The sequence below is a fragment of the Dryobates pubescens genome, chromosome Z, assembly GCF_014839835.1.
Source record: "Dryobates pubescens isolate bDryPub1 chromosome Z, bDryPub1.pri, whole genome shotgun sequence".
Taxonomy (NCBI): Eukaryota; Metazoa; Chordata; class Aves; order Piciformes; family Picidae; genus Dryobates; species Dryobates pubescens.
This window is the reverse complement of record NC_071657.1, coordinates 11,997,839-12,014,861: the sequence shown is the minus strand read 5'-3', so window position 1 is coordinate 12,014,861 and position 17,023 is coordinate 11,997,839. Positions and strand designations below refer to the sequence as shown.

At 40.8% G+C, this 17,023-nt stretch overlaps 1 protein-coding gene across 10 annotated transcripts in view; it reads left to right on the top strand.

Moving 5' to 3' along the window:
- Positions 1 to 17,023, top strand: part of PALM2AKAP2 (PALM2 and AKAP2 fusion) — a 298,140-nt gene that overhangs the window by 229,166 nt on the left and 51,951 nt on the right. For 3 of the 10 annotated variants that reach the window (XM_054177884.1, XM_054177883.1, XM_054177881.1), the window contains exon 1: positions 8,591 to 8,822. The exons of the other annotated variants lie outside the window; for them this stretch is intronic. In XM_054177884.1, the coding sequence (XP_054033859.1) occupies positions 8,763 to 8,822 (60 nt within the window). In that variant the 5' untranslated portion in view covers positions 8,591 to 8,762. Of the gene's footprint in view, positions 1 to 8,590; positions 8,823 to 17,023 lie in introns of those variants that run through there. 10 annotated transcript variants of the gene reach the window in all.

Genomic DNA, 17,023 nt, shown 5'->3' with positions numbered 1-17,023 from the left:
TTGAAAGGTTTGAAGCTAAAACACTGCATATTTCTAAGATTTTGGGTTGAGTGGAGCTCTTCCATACTCCCCTGACTCACCCTGATTGTGTTAGAGACCATTTATCTTACACTTTTTGCCTATGGATGAAAAACCTACCCGCTTAGAGGAAATGCAGAGAAATTTCAGGGTCGTGTTTCATGTTGCCAGGTTTTTCTCCAATGAATTGTATGAGCCAACACATTATTTGGCACAAATATGTATGGTATGGTGTTACTCCTATCCCCTAGGGAAAAAAAAATAGTAAAAATAAAAGGTAGCATAGAAGCCATAATAAAACCATACCATATGGCTGGTGAACTTCTTCACACAGACTGCAAATGGGAATGTCTTCATGTAGATGGTGCTCTCTGGGAATTCCCATTGGGACTGCATCTTTCTCATTTCCCTCTTTCCATTCCCAAAGATCTTGTGGTGAACCATATGGAGGCTTTATGAGAAATTTTAGCAGACAGAGGGAGACCAACTGATCAGACTAGAGCAGAATTTTTCCTCCACAACCAGCTTCCCAGCCCCAGAAAAAGCCTGCTAATAGGTGTTCTGCAAGTACCGAGACTCACCTGACCATGCATGAATAACCTTTGTTAAACCTTTGCAAAGCCAGCACAGATTTCTCTGCTTCACAGCCCTGAAATCAACAGGGCAGAGAGCCTTTGAAAGCCTGCAGATAGTGTCAGCACTGTTCGCCTACGCCTGACTCTGTGCCAGCAGTGCCCTGCTTGGCCATGAAGAGGAGGTGTTGGCAGAGAGGCAAGGGCACAGCAGGGGCTGGAGTGCAAGGAGGGAGAAGGCTGCCATCAGGAGATGGCAGGGGCTGGACCTGATGGAGGGGTAGAGTGGTGGTGGTGGTGCTCAATCCAGGGAGGCTTGGATCCATATTTGTGACAGTTATTTATTATTTATTGCATTCTGCAATAAAGCTTGGCAGGGCAGTCCCTGGAAATGGGTGGTCTGAGAAGTGTCTGATTTTGTGGCTGATTTTTGTCAGCTGCCCCAGCACAAGCATCAGAAAGAGAACGATGGGAAGGGAGAAGAGATTTTCTCCCAGAGTTTCCCACTGTGTTATTGAAACTTTCTGCCATGTAAACAAAGCAGTTGTGTGAGCATCTTCAGTTTTGTTTTTCCTTTCTGATGGCATTTCATGCAAAGGAAATGAGCTGCAAGTCTTTAGCTTGGAACTGTAACTTTGGTAATTGTATCCAGGGCATAGAGTAGCATGGGCTGGTGCTTAATCATTCACTCATTAGCTCAGCGTAGGTTGAGCCTGGAAGACAAAATAGCGAGTAAGAAATTGTGTCAGCCTGTCTGAGAGGAGGAGATACAATATGGTTCAGGAAGGACGACATACTATGCAGGCTTCTTGGTGCACTAGCTCATTGCCTTTCCAGCACAGCTGTTGCTGCTGCTACTAGTTCTGGAGAAAATGTCTGTATTTGAAGTTCCCATCTGCTTGCAGCTGTTGTCTTCCTGTAATTGGTGTAATCCTGTTGGATGAGAGCAGCACAACTGTGAGTGTCTCCTGCATTGTCACCCAACTGCCAGCATCTCCTGTGTCACATGCTGGTTTTGTCCATCCACTTTCTGTATAACTACCTTCTTTATGTACCATCAAGTCCCCTGAGGACTGTCATTACTTATATGGCTCTACAAAGAGGATTTCTCTCCTCCCCTGCTATGATTGCTTACAGTCAGGGCACTTCCAAAAGGGATATGGACACATGAAGATCATTATAGACACCACTGGTAAGACCAAACTTGGAACACCATGTACATTTCTGGCCACTTTACACTTCAAAAATGTGACTTAACACTGCAGTATATGCAAGGAGGGGTGTCTTTGTGAACATCAGGGAGATGAAAGCTTGACCTGCAACTTGAGAGTAAAGGAGCTTTACTTGTTTAGTCTGGGTAAATACAGGCTGGGATATATCAGAAGTTTACACATGCATCAGAGAAGGAAACAAGAAGGGCAGTAGATTACTAAACCTAATGGTCAGTACTGGAAAAAGAACAAAACAGACATGATCTAGCCATTAGTAGAAGCATACTGGAAACTAGTGGCCAGCCTTCAAGATTCAAACACTTCCATGGTAACAGTGGGGACAAAAGTTTCTATCTGTTTCAGACAGAGCTTGAATCAGTTTATTGGAGGATAAGCTGACATGCTTTCCTGCTGTGGCTGGTGATGGGACCAGATGACACAGGAGATCTTGTTTCCTTCTTGCATAAGTCTTTTCGCATGCATTTGTTGAAGTTGCTGCAGCACTTTTGCAGGGCAGACTGAGGTACTGCAAATGGAAAGCACATGGATTTGAACGGTACACAAACAGTGTTTGTGTTTGTTCAGTTGGCAGTTGAATCCAGCCACGTACAAGTCACTTCCCCCTCTTCACCCTTCCCTTTTGTACCACAGCGCCAGCACCACTACAAGTGCTGTTGGGTGAAGGAAAGGGCTGTTTTTCTGTGGTGATATAAGTGCCTGTGATATTTTCTGCCGAACCACAAGAGGCTGCACTTTCATGGTTAGTGCATCACCTCTTGTGTAGACAGCCCAGGAACAAGTTACCTAGAGAGGGACACCCTAGAAAAGCTTGAGAAGGGGAATTGTTAAGCAGTTACTCAGTATCCTTCAAAGCAGCCAACTTACATCCATCCACAGTACCTTCTGATATGAAAGTGTTTTTCTTGTTCTTTTTATACTGGTGTCTCAGAGGTACTGAGTTAAGAAGATTGTATGTGTAGGTAGGTAGGTAGAGAGATAGACAGATAGATAAAAATCCCTTGTTAGAGTGAAGAATTTAGGGGAGTTTCCTCTTCTACTGATTGTTTCAGGATTTTTGTCATCTTTCCCACTTGTAAAAGTGTTTGGCTTTTGGTCTTTCAGAGGTTAAAAGGTGGGCAAGCAGCAGTTGGATCTGATTTGAAAAGAATTTGAGTGAGAATTCAGGATTTCCTGTTTAGGAGGAGCTGTGTGAATAGCAGTGAATGAGTCCAGTCCAAAGCTCATTGCACTGTACATTGAGATACCCATTTAATTCTGCATGTTTTGACTCATGCCTTAAACATGGAAGCTGCTGAGAACCCAGAGCCACACTGTGGCTTGCAAAATGTCTTCTTCCTGCATTTTTGGTGACTAGCTTGACAATACACTAGTAAGCTCTTCCAGATCTTCACCAAGCTGATTAATTTTCCATGTGATGTGAAAGTAATTCGTGCCTCTGTATCATCATCAGTAGTATACAGTGCACAGAATGGTGTGTTCAGGGGAAAGTTTGCTTCCAGTGGCTGGTAAGAACTTAAGTCTTCATGATCCACTGCATTCCTGATGAGAAATGTAGCCAAAAGAGCCACACACATGTAAAGCTTTGTTGTAGAGCATTTGGACAGACTACCTTTTTCTTATACCCTTGCTTACTGCTTTTCCCTTCAGACAGAAGGCAGAAAATTGTGCTCCTTAAGATTTTGCAGGGTTTGTGAACTAATCTTTCCAGACAACATTAATCCAGATCATAGTCACCTAGTTAGCCTTTTTGTTTTCTCCTGGGTTTGGTGTTATTTTTCAGAATAAATGCTTTTTCTCTTGATACAATGAGCTTTTCTAAGTACTGAGAAAAGCGTTTGTTACTAAGCAACTTCTTCCCTATCCTCTTCTTGAAATAATCCTTCCAGTGTTATTTCTTGGAGCACTGAGTATCAGTTGATGTTGTAATCAGTACATGCTGTGTTGTCACAGAGATGGCGCTTTTTGGTTAGGAGGATAGACATTTAATGGTAGTAGCAGTATTGTATCAGCAGAGGTTTACCAGGCAACAAGGGAGTTAGGTTATGGTAGAAAGCAGCAACATCTTTTATAAGACTGACCAAAACAATCGCAGAATTGTCAGGGTTGGAAGGGACCTCAAAGATCACCCAGTTCCAACTCCCCGGGCCTCAGCACTGAATCATCATCTCACATGCATGATAATTTGACTTTCTTCCATGTTAAGCCACAGGCTTTCCATCAGGGCCTCAGATAAAACTTTACCCTTTTTTATCAATGTTTTGGGATGTACATGGAAATACAGTGTGTGATTAGAAAAGACAGGCTCCTCATATTGCTAATGTCACATTTTTTTGGTGTACTGTCTCAGATCTCGTATGGTTTGTCCGGTTATAGATACAACTTTTAATTTAACCTCTCATGTGTCACATATAAAATGAGGACAATAAAATGATGTGCAACAGAAGAGGTGAGATGAACAAGGTGATAAATTTAAATCAGAAGATTTAGAGACTGGCTGATGTATAATTTCTAGATCACTCCTTTCCAACTAGGAGGTAGGAAGGGAAACCCATGTCTTTGTTCCTCTAGGAAGGCTCTTGCTGTAGGAAGAAGCAGTTCAGTAGAACCATAGTAACAGTAGTAATGTTAATACTTTAGAAAGCAACAAATACAAGAAATACTTGTCATTCTTTCTTGAGGAGCTAACCACAGTGGATTCTTGGGCATTTGTATTCAGTCCTGCAGTTGCTGCAGTACTGTGCTCATGAGGTTCGGTAATTACAGATTGAAGCTAGGCAGTATTGGACTCCTAAGTACTTCTGTCCAAATACAAACCATGTATTTTGCTGTTGTCAAAGCCTGCAATTACTTAAAGACTTTGAGTGCTCATTTCCAGGACTGATAGAACCTTTGCAATATTCGGTGCCAGCCAGGCTATATTGTGTACAACAGACACCAATCCAGTTTTCTACCTTTTTTAAGGGAAAAACAGCGTAGTGATGTGTTGTGTTTGCACATCGCATACAGCATGGACAAAACCAAAGGCATTTTTGGAAATTTCAAACATCTTGGTGTCAAATGCCAGAATCATTGAGCAGAGGAAGGGGAGAGAAGGCCTTCCTCATGCCGCTGAAACTGTATCTGCAATATATTCTGCTGCATGAGACGTGGCATTTCAGTGGAACACTGAGGGACCAGGAAGATTAACTGAACCATTTTAACAGGGCATAAGATGGAAAATTAAAATCTTGGCCATCTTTTCCTTTTGGGTCCTTTGCCTACCAAAATTTTAAAAAGATACAATAAGGGTGCTCTCCCATGCTGATTTTATGTGAAAGATTATTTTCCTTGCATTCTTCAAAGAAGGAAATTAATTCACAAGTATGCTCATAAGAACACTTTGTTGCACACAACTTGCAAAATATGCTGTAAGTACCTTTCTGATAAAAGGCACTGTGAGATGAAGTGATTTTTTTTTCTCCAAGATGTCAGAGCCTGGGATTGGATTTGATCTCACATTCCAGTCTAGTATTTTAGCCACATGCATTTTTCACAGCAGGAGGCTTCATCTCTCTAATGCAGTGTCTCATCTTCTTTAGTCATAGACAAATGGAAGACAAACAACTTTTAAGGCTTCATCAGCTTGAGTAAATTCTTAACCTTATCTAAACACTTTGTATTTATTGGGAAATAAAAGGAGGCGTAGAAAGGCAGCACTGGTAAATCCTGTGCTGTCAGAGACTCACAGGAAGTTGAATGACCCTTACTTAAGAAGCACAAACCACATAATGTGGGTGTGGCATTTGTTGGTACATGCTTTGCATTCTCCAGTGAGGACCAATCGCATCTTGCATTGCTACTGTAAATCCTGACTACTGTGGCCAAGATTTCCACACTAACTCTTCTAAAAACGACCTGCTGGAGAGAAATGCTATGAGGGTTAATATTTCAACTTCTGACTGAGTCCTGGAAAGCTCTCCTTTGGTGTTAATGATTTCTGGTAAGAGGGAAAAAGGATGGGCTTTCAGCACAGTGGGCATTCTCTACTGTCAGTCTCAGTAGACCCCAGCGTGGGTAGCAGAGTCATAACTCTGTGGCTTCCCTTTAGCATATCTATTCACTGTTTCTCCTTGAAGACAAGTCAACAATTGCATTAACTGTCTGAGCTTGGTATGGGAATGTTTATATTAATTTCATTACATCAGCAGCAATGTCATCTCAGTTAAATTCATCTGGGGGGGTAAAGCTGCTTCAATAATCGGGGGGGGGGGGGGGGGGGCATTTTTCTTTGTTTGGTTTGGTTGGGTTTTTTTGTTTGTGTTGGTTTGTGGGTGTTTTTTTGTTATTATTACTGTTGTGTTTTGGTTGGTTGGTTGGTTTTGTCTTATTTTTAAAAAGAGAGGGGAGACAGGCCAAAATGAAAAGGGAAAAAGGAAGCTAACCTTTTCAGATAACAAGCAGGTCATGTTTTCCTGGGTGTGAGATCATGAAAGTTTGGATTATGTCTTTTTAACTGTTTACCTGCATGGATATTCCTTAATGTAAAAGAAGTTTTAATTTGTGCTTCATAGTTAATTAACTATTCTATATGGCTGATACATCACAGTGGTTTTGGCTAGCAGTTTCTGAGCTTTCAAGAACACTCAGGTCATCCACCAGGAAAATCAAAGATCTGAGGTGGTCTTTCTAAGAAGTTTGCTTAATAATTCATATAAGGCCAAAACATTTTGTCATTAGTATTTTCCTTATGATCTCCTAGGCTTCAGTTGTTGTGGCAGACTTAGTTCTGCAGAATCTTAAGTCTGCAGAATCATATCTTAATACTTAGGTTGATCCATTCTATTTGAGTATGTTCATTTACCATCAGAAATCCCTGTGATACAGACACAGGCGTAGAACCTTTAACAACAACAACAAAACAAAATAAAACAAAAGAAGATACTAAAAGGCTAGAAGATAAAGATGCCTGTGGACAGGTTTATTCCCATTCCATGGCAGTTATTTTCACATCTGGCCATGTATGGAATGGCTGCTTGTCACCAAAATCCTATCTGAGCTGAGGCTCAGGAGCATTCTTGTTTTTTGCCAAATACTTGGTGAAATCAGGACTTTAGTACTTGTCCAGGTTTCATCATGGCTGCCTATCACTTCACTGTGAAGAAAGACAAAATCTTTATAAGGAGATACATTTTCTCAGAGAATTTTTTAATAAAACTACTGAGTGTGTGAGAGTGCTTCTCCTAGTGTTTATGCTGTAACAGAACTTGGAGGACTGCACTGTGGCTGTTTTCAGCACAGTGAGGTAATGGTGGAGCAGCAGTGTGTGCAGACAACTCAGTTCTCTGATAGAAGTAGCTGCATGGTTGAGTCTTTCACAGCTCTTCCTGCATCACTTCAATTTATTTGGATGGGATTGCAGCAGTACAAATGCTGGAGATGAAAGTACTGGGGATCACTGAGTCAGATTTGAGTTAATATAAATTTAGAATTACTTTTCCCTCTGCTGAAGGAAAAAGCCCAAAATGAAGGTTTAGATCATTACTTGATCTGTGTGGCTGAATTTCCATTGGTGGTGATTTGTGAGTACAAACAACTGCCATCAAAGAAAGCAAACACAGCCATGGTGTGCATACAATATCTCACAGTTCTGTGAACAGCAGTAGGGTACACAAGTACCATTTCAGTTCATCATCAAAATAACGTAAACATAGAAAATAATTCTTTTAGCAGTTTTATCTCTTGCAGACTAGGTCTTGGTTGCTGACTGAAAATCTGACAGTCCATTAAGGAAAACTTAACCACCATCAAGGCTTTAGTATGTCATATGTCCAATGCTTCAGAGCTCACTTCAGTGTATTTTGGATTAACCCTTTCAGTCTCATTTAGAGTGGTATCCCTATGAGGAGAGGCTGAGGGAGCTGGGGTTGTTTAGCCTGGCAAGCAGGAGGCTCAGGGGGAGACCTTACTGCCATCTACAACTGCCTGAAGGGTGGTCATAGCCAGGTAGGGGTCAGTTTCTTCTCCCAGGCAACCTGTGACAGAATGAGAGGACACAGTCTCAAGCTGCACCAGGGGAGGTTTAGGCTGGATGTTAAGAAGAAATTCTTCACAGAAAGAGTGATTGGCCATTGGAATGGGCTGCCCAGAGAGGTGGTGGAGTCACCATCACTGGAAGCATTTAAAAAGAGACTGGATGAGGCACTTAGTGCCATGGTTTAGTTGATTAGATGGTGTTAAGTAGTAGGTTGGACTTGATGATCTCAAAGGTCTTTTCCAACCTGGTTAATTCTGTATTCTGTATTTTATTGTCAGAGTGCATATAGCAGTTTCTGTGAGAATTTATTCAGCAAAATCATGAAAATTGCCAAGTAGAGGTCAGGACACTGGATACAGGTAAGGGGAATCCCTCCTGACAGAAGGAAAAGCGATTTCCTTTGAGCTGGGCTAAAAGATAACAGAAAGAAAAGAAAAGGGGGGGGGGGGGGGGGGGGGAAAGAAAGAAAGAAAGAAAGAAAGAAAAAGGGGAAAAAAGTGCAAAACTACAGATGATATATGATAACTGCTTCTGGAGTTGTGAAGCAGAGCTGAATGCCAGCAGCGGAAATACAAACAAACTTGAGATTTGCAGGGGAGGGAGAGACCCTGCCCTGACGTCCTCTCCACCCTCAGCTCCTCTGAGAGGAGGAGTGGGAGGTTCAAAGGTTATCATCCTATTTGTGCTAATTCAGTTTGAGCTAAGCTCTTCCCAAGAAAAAAGCCTCTTATTGAATTAGTTATTCAGTTCCTCAGGGTGCAAGTGGAATGGCTGTAGTGCTGTCTTAGAGTCTTCCTGAGGGGTCCTTGAAGAGCACAACTAGAGGATTTCTTTCAATTTAAGCATCTCTCAGATGAAAAGCATCCAGGAGACCTGAGAGACTTCTGTGCCTTTTGCTATTTAGTCTGTCTACGGAAGGGGCCAAACATGTTCAGGTACACAGCACCCTGGCAGGTCCTCTGCTTGTCTATGGAGCAGGGGCTGAGGGTAAGAGAAATTTATTTTTATAATATTGTTAAAGAAGCGTGATTTGTAATCTTAAAGATATGATGTAAAGGGGAGGCAGTATCAGAGCTGCCTACACAGGAAATGAAGGATCTCTAGAGATTTGTAGCATTTATTTCTTCATTGCGTGTTTCCATATTGCTGTTTCTCGGGAGTCAGAAGTTACGTGCAAATGTGTTGTGTATGTTTTTGTCTCTTCGTGTGTCAAATATGTACGTCCCTCTGTGCCTCTGTATGCAGGAAAATATTATTAATAATTTTCATTTCCATAGTCTTTCTGTCCCTAGGCTTTTGAAAAGTTTATAGTCATTAATTAATTAAACCTCATCACAGTCTTAGGAGATGCACATTAAGGTAGGGTAGAGGCATGGATAAGTTTTTTATTCAGTCATGCAGCAAGTCAGGATCAGATAGGAGAGTAAAATCCAGGTCTTCTCATTCTGTGCCCTCTAGTTGCTTAATAGCTGTTAGTTGTTTTCTAAACTGGATTTTCTTCAAGACTGTTAGCCTTGAGGACTCACCAAAGTACAGCAATGAACTGTAACAGTAGAACAGCAGGCAAGATTGAAGTCTGAAAAGTGTAAATTTAAATCAACATGACTTGTCATTATCTATACACTTACTCTCACGGTACATGGCAGTATTCTTTTCCATGAAAGCAGTCTACTAGTCTCTAATGGCATTTAATATGAAAGAGTTAATTTGCAATGCAGAAATACCTATTACGTTTCCTCAACCCTCCTGATTTTATCACAACTCTTGAAATATTTGGTATTGTTTTTCTTCCCAAAAATGCTAAATGCTGGAAATACCTTTAACTTTTCAAAAGCCTCAGAAGTTGCAAAGAAATGGTGAAAAAATATGACTTCTGTGTCCCCCAACTCCCTCCAAAAGAGGCAAATCAAGGTTAAAATGCTATTTTTACCGTTTAGGTTTTACATCTTGCAAGACTTGTATCTCACTTTTGAACATTGATTATGGTTTTTTTATCAGTCTCTAGAAAGTTCACACTTGGGGGGAAAAAATGGTCGATCCTGCATACACAGCTGTTCTTCTGTACAAGATAGCTTGCCTCTGTTGTTGTTAAGTCCATTTTGACTATTCCCTTTCTAATCCTTTTATCTTAAGGGATCCGAGCTATACAGATTGTATAGATCAGATATCGGTCATTGCGTAATCTTCTTTGGGATGAAGGTGGAAGGGTGGCACCAGGACTTGCAAAGTACTGATATTTGTGCAAAGTTCCCCTCTGGCATGGGCTTTCTGGGGTGCTCGTAGATCTCCTTCAGAAAAAGTTTTAGGTTTTTAACTTTGGCTTACTGTAGTATGAAAGCATACTTCTGGATAAATACAAATATGCAATTTTTGTGGCACTGACTTTCACAAAGAGCAAATTTCTAAGCATTGGTGTTTTGGTGGTTTTTTTTCCAGAGGCTTCTCCCATCTTTTTCCCTCTGGTGTCTTAACCAAGCATTACTGGGGGGGGGGGGGAGGGGGAGGAAATCAGAAAGTCCATGAAGTGTTTGGGGTTGGTTGGTTGGTTTGGTGGGGGCTTTTTTGTTTGTTTTGGGGATTTTGCTTGCTTAGGATTTGGTGGTAGTGGTTTTTGTTTATTTGTTTGTTGTTTGTGGTGGTGGGTTTTGTCCTGGTTCCATTTTCATGGAGGCAGTTTTGTAGTGATAAATCACAGCATATCTGAGACACCCAGTATATTACCAGAAGCTGCAAATGAAAGGAAAATTTGGCTGTGTGTCCAGGGGATCCATGAAGGCATAGCATTCTTCATTGAATTGTATGCAGTGCAGAGCTGTTCAAGTGATAGAGCAATGATAATAAATTTTGGGTTTGGATCCAAATGCATTAAGATGTCAGAAAGCAGAATGCCAGCACTGGCTGCAGTTCAGTCTCTGGGCTTCAATTCAGGGTATCGCTGAAGCCAAAAATTAAATGGGGTGCCTAAGGGAACACTCACAACAAATGAAATCAACTGTCTGCTTTCTGTCAAAAAGGTTAAAAGATTAAATACCTTTACTGTCCTTGCAGTACAATCTTGTGGTTGTGATACCAGCTCAAACAGGATCACAGGATCACAGGATGTTAGGGGTTGGAAGGGACCTCTGGAGATCCTTGAGTCCAACACCCCTGCCAGAGCAGGGCCATACAAATATGTGAATTTCTGTTCTAATTGAAATCCAGCGGGCAGATGGCCACTTTGTTGGATTAAGTGATGCCTTCAGATTCTTTTCCTTCATCACTTTCTCAAAACTAGGCAGAGATGGATGAAATCATGTCTCATATGGATGTGCCAGGCTGTGAAGTCATAGTGTGCTGTCCATGCATTGTGTATTCGTTACATGTGTTCATGGACAACTGTTCGGGATCAAGATAGGCAGTGATATGTGCAGCTGTGATAAGAAGGTATGAATTCCACAGGCTTTCTCTGGGTAGTGCTAGGACACTTGGAAACCTCAAATATGGCAGCAATGTGGAAGCTGCCCATAGCCCCTCATTTACAATTCTGGCTTCCTTGTGTTGGAAGCAAATAATACGGTTTAATGTAAATATTTGTTCCTGAAAGTTGTTTGCATTTCTTTATTGCAATGAGCTAATTTAGTCAATCTGGGGATAGATTTCACATTACCTTGATCCTGTACAGGTTCTCTTGTATGTTAATATTTATTAAATCATATTAATTAGACCACTGATGAGAGTAAACCTTTCTGGAGGAAGGCTGCAGTATTTAATCTCTTATGTAAGCTTGTGGCCCAGCCAAAATCACACTTGGAAGACTGTCCACCTCATCTTTGGCTTGTATGAAAGATGTGGTCAACACTCAGGCTTACAGCCTGCTCTTGCTGAAGACAACAGCAAAGCTCTCCTTGGTTTGAATTGGTGTAGGGCTGAGTGTACGAAAATAACATGACAGTAGTTTGAAGGTACTATTTATAGTGATACCAAAAGTGGAGGAGTTTTGCAGAAGCATTATTGTTAGGGGCTTTGGAGTTAGCACAGATGTGATTAGTGAAAAGGCAGGGCCACCTCTAGTCTCTTGGTACGTGGCAAAACTGTTTTAAGACTAATTAGGGGCACTTTCAGGCAGTGCAGTATTACTAGTAATTTGATTTAATGAATGCTGCTCATTTAGAAAGCTGTAATTTGTGCATAGCCCTTAGGAAGTAAGGAGGAACTGCAGAAACATAAATTCCCTAAAGCAGAGGCACAGCCTTTCCAGGTGTCTGACTAAAGGACATTATAAGCCTTAGTAGAAACAAAGAAAGACTGTAAATCATTAGAGTTCTGCAGTTGCTCTGTCAGGTTTGGCATCCTGGATTTTATTGAACTGTTGAGTGCTGTATGCTTTCACTAAATAGTTTTAAATGTAAGATCAGGTAAACCAGAAAATGTCTTATTGGTAAAAGTAGCTGCAATCTTTTAATTTCATTAGGGTGCATTTTCCTTGGCTGGGTGATGTTTTTCCATTTTACATACAGCTGGTTATGGTAACATCTCTAGATTTTAGTACTTTCAAATGAAGGGGCAAGATTTGGAAGAAATACAGAAGTTATTATTAGATGGAAATAATCTGCTTCTAGCTTATGGTTCCCTTAACTCTGACACCCTTAACTCTGGCACTGAAAGCAAGAAAATATTCCTACCTAACCAAAATTGCTCTCATTTTACCTTCAGTGATTCAGATGAATTAACTCATGGCTTGTTCTCCTCAAGGTACAGAGCTGATACAACTTCCCGGCTTTTTTCAGGAAGGAAGCTCTTGAGAGTGCCATCTAACATAACTCTCCAGCCCTTATAAGAACCTGTGTTCCCAGGCAAATAAATAACTCTGCAGAGGGGGAAATAATCATCTTGTCTCACAACTGAAGTGGTGTTTTCAGACTGGCAATTTTTCTTGGTAACAAGTAAAAACAAAAACTTCCTAGGAGGAGTTGACTTATGCTTCCCGTTACGCTGTAGCAGAAGATGACTTGTTGATTGCATAGATCTGGATCAGGTACTGCCAGTTCTTTTCTCAGCATACAAGGTCTTATCAAAACACCACAATGTCCAACAAAGTAAACAGAAGAATGGGTAATGATCACACATCGTGGCTGGAGGGTGCAAGCTTGCACACAAGTGTTTCTCTCTGAGCTTCCAGGATTTTTGGTTCTGTTCTGAGTGCTGGAATAGTTAGAATTCCTCTGAAACTCTCAGTTCATGCAGTTGAAGTAGCATAGAAGAATTTCAGCTTTCTTTAAGAATAAGTAGAGAAAAGCTTCTGGCTTTATTTTGTGGTTGCTGAGAAAAGCTTAGGACAATGTCATACTGACCTCTAAGGGCTTGGAATGCATGAAGAAAATAAAAAGGACTATATAGCTACTTTTTTGTGCTTTTAAATAGCATTTCTTGGCTTTCTGGGACTTTAGTAATGATGTCTGAGCAAATGGAATTAGTGTTATTGCTGTATGATTAGAGTTGTTTAGTACCATCAAGTGCCAGCAAGACGCATTTGTGCACATTATTATAGTAACATGGGTCATTTTATCTCTGCTCTTGGTAATCACCCTGCTACAAACTGCTCTGAAACAACTTCTGACTTACTACTATAGCTCTGTGATGCCTTTCAAATGTGCTCCCAGGTCTTGTCAGCTTCCATTTTCTCTCATAGTCAATAGTCTTTTTGTGTTGACTCCATGTGACCCAGGTCTACCCAAGGTGTAGAACCACTCTCAACCCTTTGTTTCTCAATATGACCAATGAGGAAACAATTACATTTTTAATAGATTGAAGAAGAGGCTTGTGGGAAGTGATGTTTTCAGGTTACAGGCATTCTCAATTTTCTCTTGAAAACCATAAATATTATTTGCTAATTCCATTTCTGTACCTGGAAAGTGATGGTAAAAACAAGCATACTTTAAATGAAAGATAATTAACTGAGCGGAAGAGCTAAGGTCCTATGCTGAAGTCTTGTGGTATGTATCTGCTTGCCCTTGAGCCACTCAGCAACTCAAACCAATAAATCTTCCAAAATTAAAGAAATGCAAATGAGAAAAAGACACTAGTTTAGATTATTAAACCTGGGATCCCAGTTACCCAATTTACAGAAGCATCTCCTAACAGCAGGGAGGCCTGAGTCTTCATATACTTCCTTACTTTCCAGGTTGTAATAATACTCCCTGCTAATTTTAACAATCTAATTTTAGCTTTGTGCCTCAGAACCTAAAATTTTACTTCTCTCAAGGCATTAATGCATTCTGTCTTCGCTAATTGTTTCTTTCACTGTATCTGCTTTGATACAGATCATCATTGTTAGCCCAATGAGAAACGTAGTCCTCAGTACACCGGCACTGGTCGGCTTGGAGATTGATTAGTAATTTTCGAATGTAACATCAGAGAAAATCCAGGGAAGAGTCTGGGCACCAAAGCATGAATTTTGATGATACCAGTGAAAATCAGAAAAACAGAAGCCAAGAAACAGGAGCTCCAGACATCTACAGAACTTAGCACAGACATAAAAAACTGTGTAACATGGTGGTCAGCTCAAAACAGATTAAGACACTTCTGCTGGCCACCTTCTAGTTACTGGTCAGGGAACTTGGTAATACCATCAAATGCCATCACTCCTTTTCCTCAACTGATCACTACTAGTTTTCTTCTGCTTCTCCAGTTGCTTAACACCATTTCTCCTCCCTTTGTTTCAGGTTCTTTGATTTTTTCCGTCAATTCTAGGGTATGCTGCCACTATTATTCCCTTGTTGCCTCACTGGCAGATAAGTGTCTGAGATTCCTTACATGCCTTTTCTTGAGACAGTTATAGCTGTATGCTTAAGCATGCTTCTGCTCTTTTCTGGCAGTAATAAAAACCAGAATCTGATCGTGTGTTCATAATTTATTCTTAAGTTATTTGGGTATGAAGTCTAAATAATTAAAACTTGGCTCCAGTTCTCAATTAGAAGATCCTTGCTGTGTGGGATCCTTGTGCTGGAAAAACATACCTGGACTTAAGGACAGAAAACTTGAGGTTTTGCTGAAGTCAGTTTTTAATCATAATTCCTGGAAGAATAACTTGTTCAATCCAGTCATCAGGGGAAAAGGTTCTTGAGCAAAGTCACAGTAGAATACATCATTAATCATTACCCACCCACATTCAGGCTTCATATCACCAGACACTTCATTGGAGGAAGGAACAGTACTGCTGGGTTCATGACTCATAATATTAATGGGTTACAAGGTTTAAAGAGTCAGCTATGATCACGTTATGACTGGCATTGTGTCACAGACCACTGACTTTCCCTAAATTGACTTCTGTTTGGATTAGCCCTTATCTTTTAGAAAAACATCCAGTTTTGATTCCACATGTCCTGCAAGGGAGCATTCACCACAGTCTGTATTAAATTGTTCCCTTAATTAATTATACTGACTGCTAACAGCTTCCTGTTAGAAGGCATGCGTTATTTTACTCTTGGTCTCCCTGTGCAAACAGAAATATCTTGTGCGCCTTCCTTTCAGCTTTGTCTGAAGATTGTTGAGTGAATGAGCTTTTTCTTGCATAACCTGTGGGCTTGGGAGATGTTGTGATTTGTAGCTTTAATGGCACTATGTCTAACCATCTCATAAACCTTCTCAGTATCTTCCTTCAAGTCTCACCCTTGTGACACCAGCACACATCTGTGCTTGCAAATAATAATGTTGATGGCCTCTGCTTTTCATCCATACTGCTTTCACTGTTGTCACTGCTCCCTACCTTTCCATTTCCACCTTTTTGCGTAACTCTGGATAGAGTCTGTGACTAGATTATTACTGCTGTGTTCAAGCTAGGATAGTGTCAAGTACATTGGGGACCACATCTGGGCTGTGCCTCGACCTTCTGAGCATTAATCACATTACCTGATGTAATGGTAAAGATGAGATGTCTTGGTTGGAGTTCTCTGTGGGTTTGGTGTAGTCTTTGGCTGTATGTACATTTTACTCTATGAAATTGAAATGTGCTGGAATTGTAGACTGGCATCCTCATCCTTTGTGTTGGATGAGAACTGTCAGCAGTCATGTGCATCCCTTGCTGCAGAATAGGCAGATTTAGGGGAGAACCCAGCAGTCACATGGACTTCAGTCTGTGTTAGTAGTCCCTGCAAAGCCCCAGAACAAAGTTTCTGTCTCTGAACCAGGGTGGTGACTGTATGCAATGTGATGGTGTGAGTCTGGATGAGCAGACATACCCTTAATTACACACAGGTTTCAGCAGTGTTTCAGCAGTAATAGCTGGTCACTTCACAAAGCTATGATCTTTTCTTTATCCTTTTAGAGACCACAGTAATTGGTAAGAGGAGATGTCCTTGCTAAAGCACCAGTAAGCATATTAGCCAGGTTGGTACTTGGTCGGTTGCTGAGCTGTTCATAGTTCCATCAGCTAACATGAGTTGGGTGATGTCACTAAGCAAGATGGTAGCCACTGAGCAGAGTACCAGGATGCTATGAAAACCAATTCTAGAGGAAAGGAAAATCAACTTGCAGAACAACCTGGAGGTTTTGCCTAGGTCCTATCTAGGTCAAGTTGAATTATCCTTCTGCAATTTGGGTAATTCCTCTCCTAGTTAACAGTGTGAATAATGAATTTCCTTTTTTTCAGAGAAATGTCACCCTTGGACTGCTGTGCAGGTGTTTTAAATTCAGCCACTGGCAAACCTTTTAGGTGGTAGTGGTAAATTTTCTCTTAGGGTTGTGATGAAAATTAAATACACTTTGCACTGTCAGAATCTGAGATTCTCAGCAACTAGAAGTTATGTTACTGATCAGATTGGTCCTCCACTAGGCATTTGATTTTTCCTTTTGATGGGACCTAATTTATAAAGCTGAACACCTGAAATTCAGCATTTAAATCTGAATGTATACATATCAATAAAGTCTAGTTATATCAAACCCAGAAATCACATTTTAAGGTGTCAGATTCTGAGTCAGAGAGTTTAATCACCAGAGCTACAGCATTTTTGTTTTAAGGGCCTGGTCTGCAGTGTTTGTGGTTCCAAAAAAGCTATGATCTCTGCTTTCAATACATTTGGAGGAGGTCCAGATCTCTGCTGTTATCCATGTGCAAGCAGCCACTCACCATTCCTGAGGAGAGACGGTTTCCCACATTCATCCCACTTGCAAACACTGAAACAATTTGATTTTCTTTGACTGGCTTCTTTTTT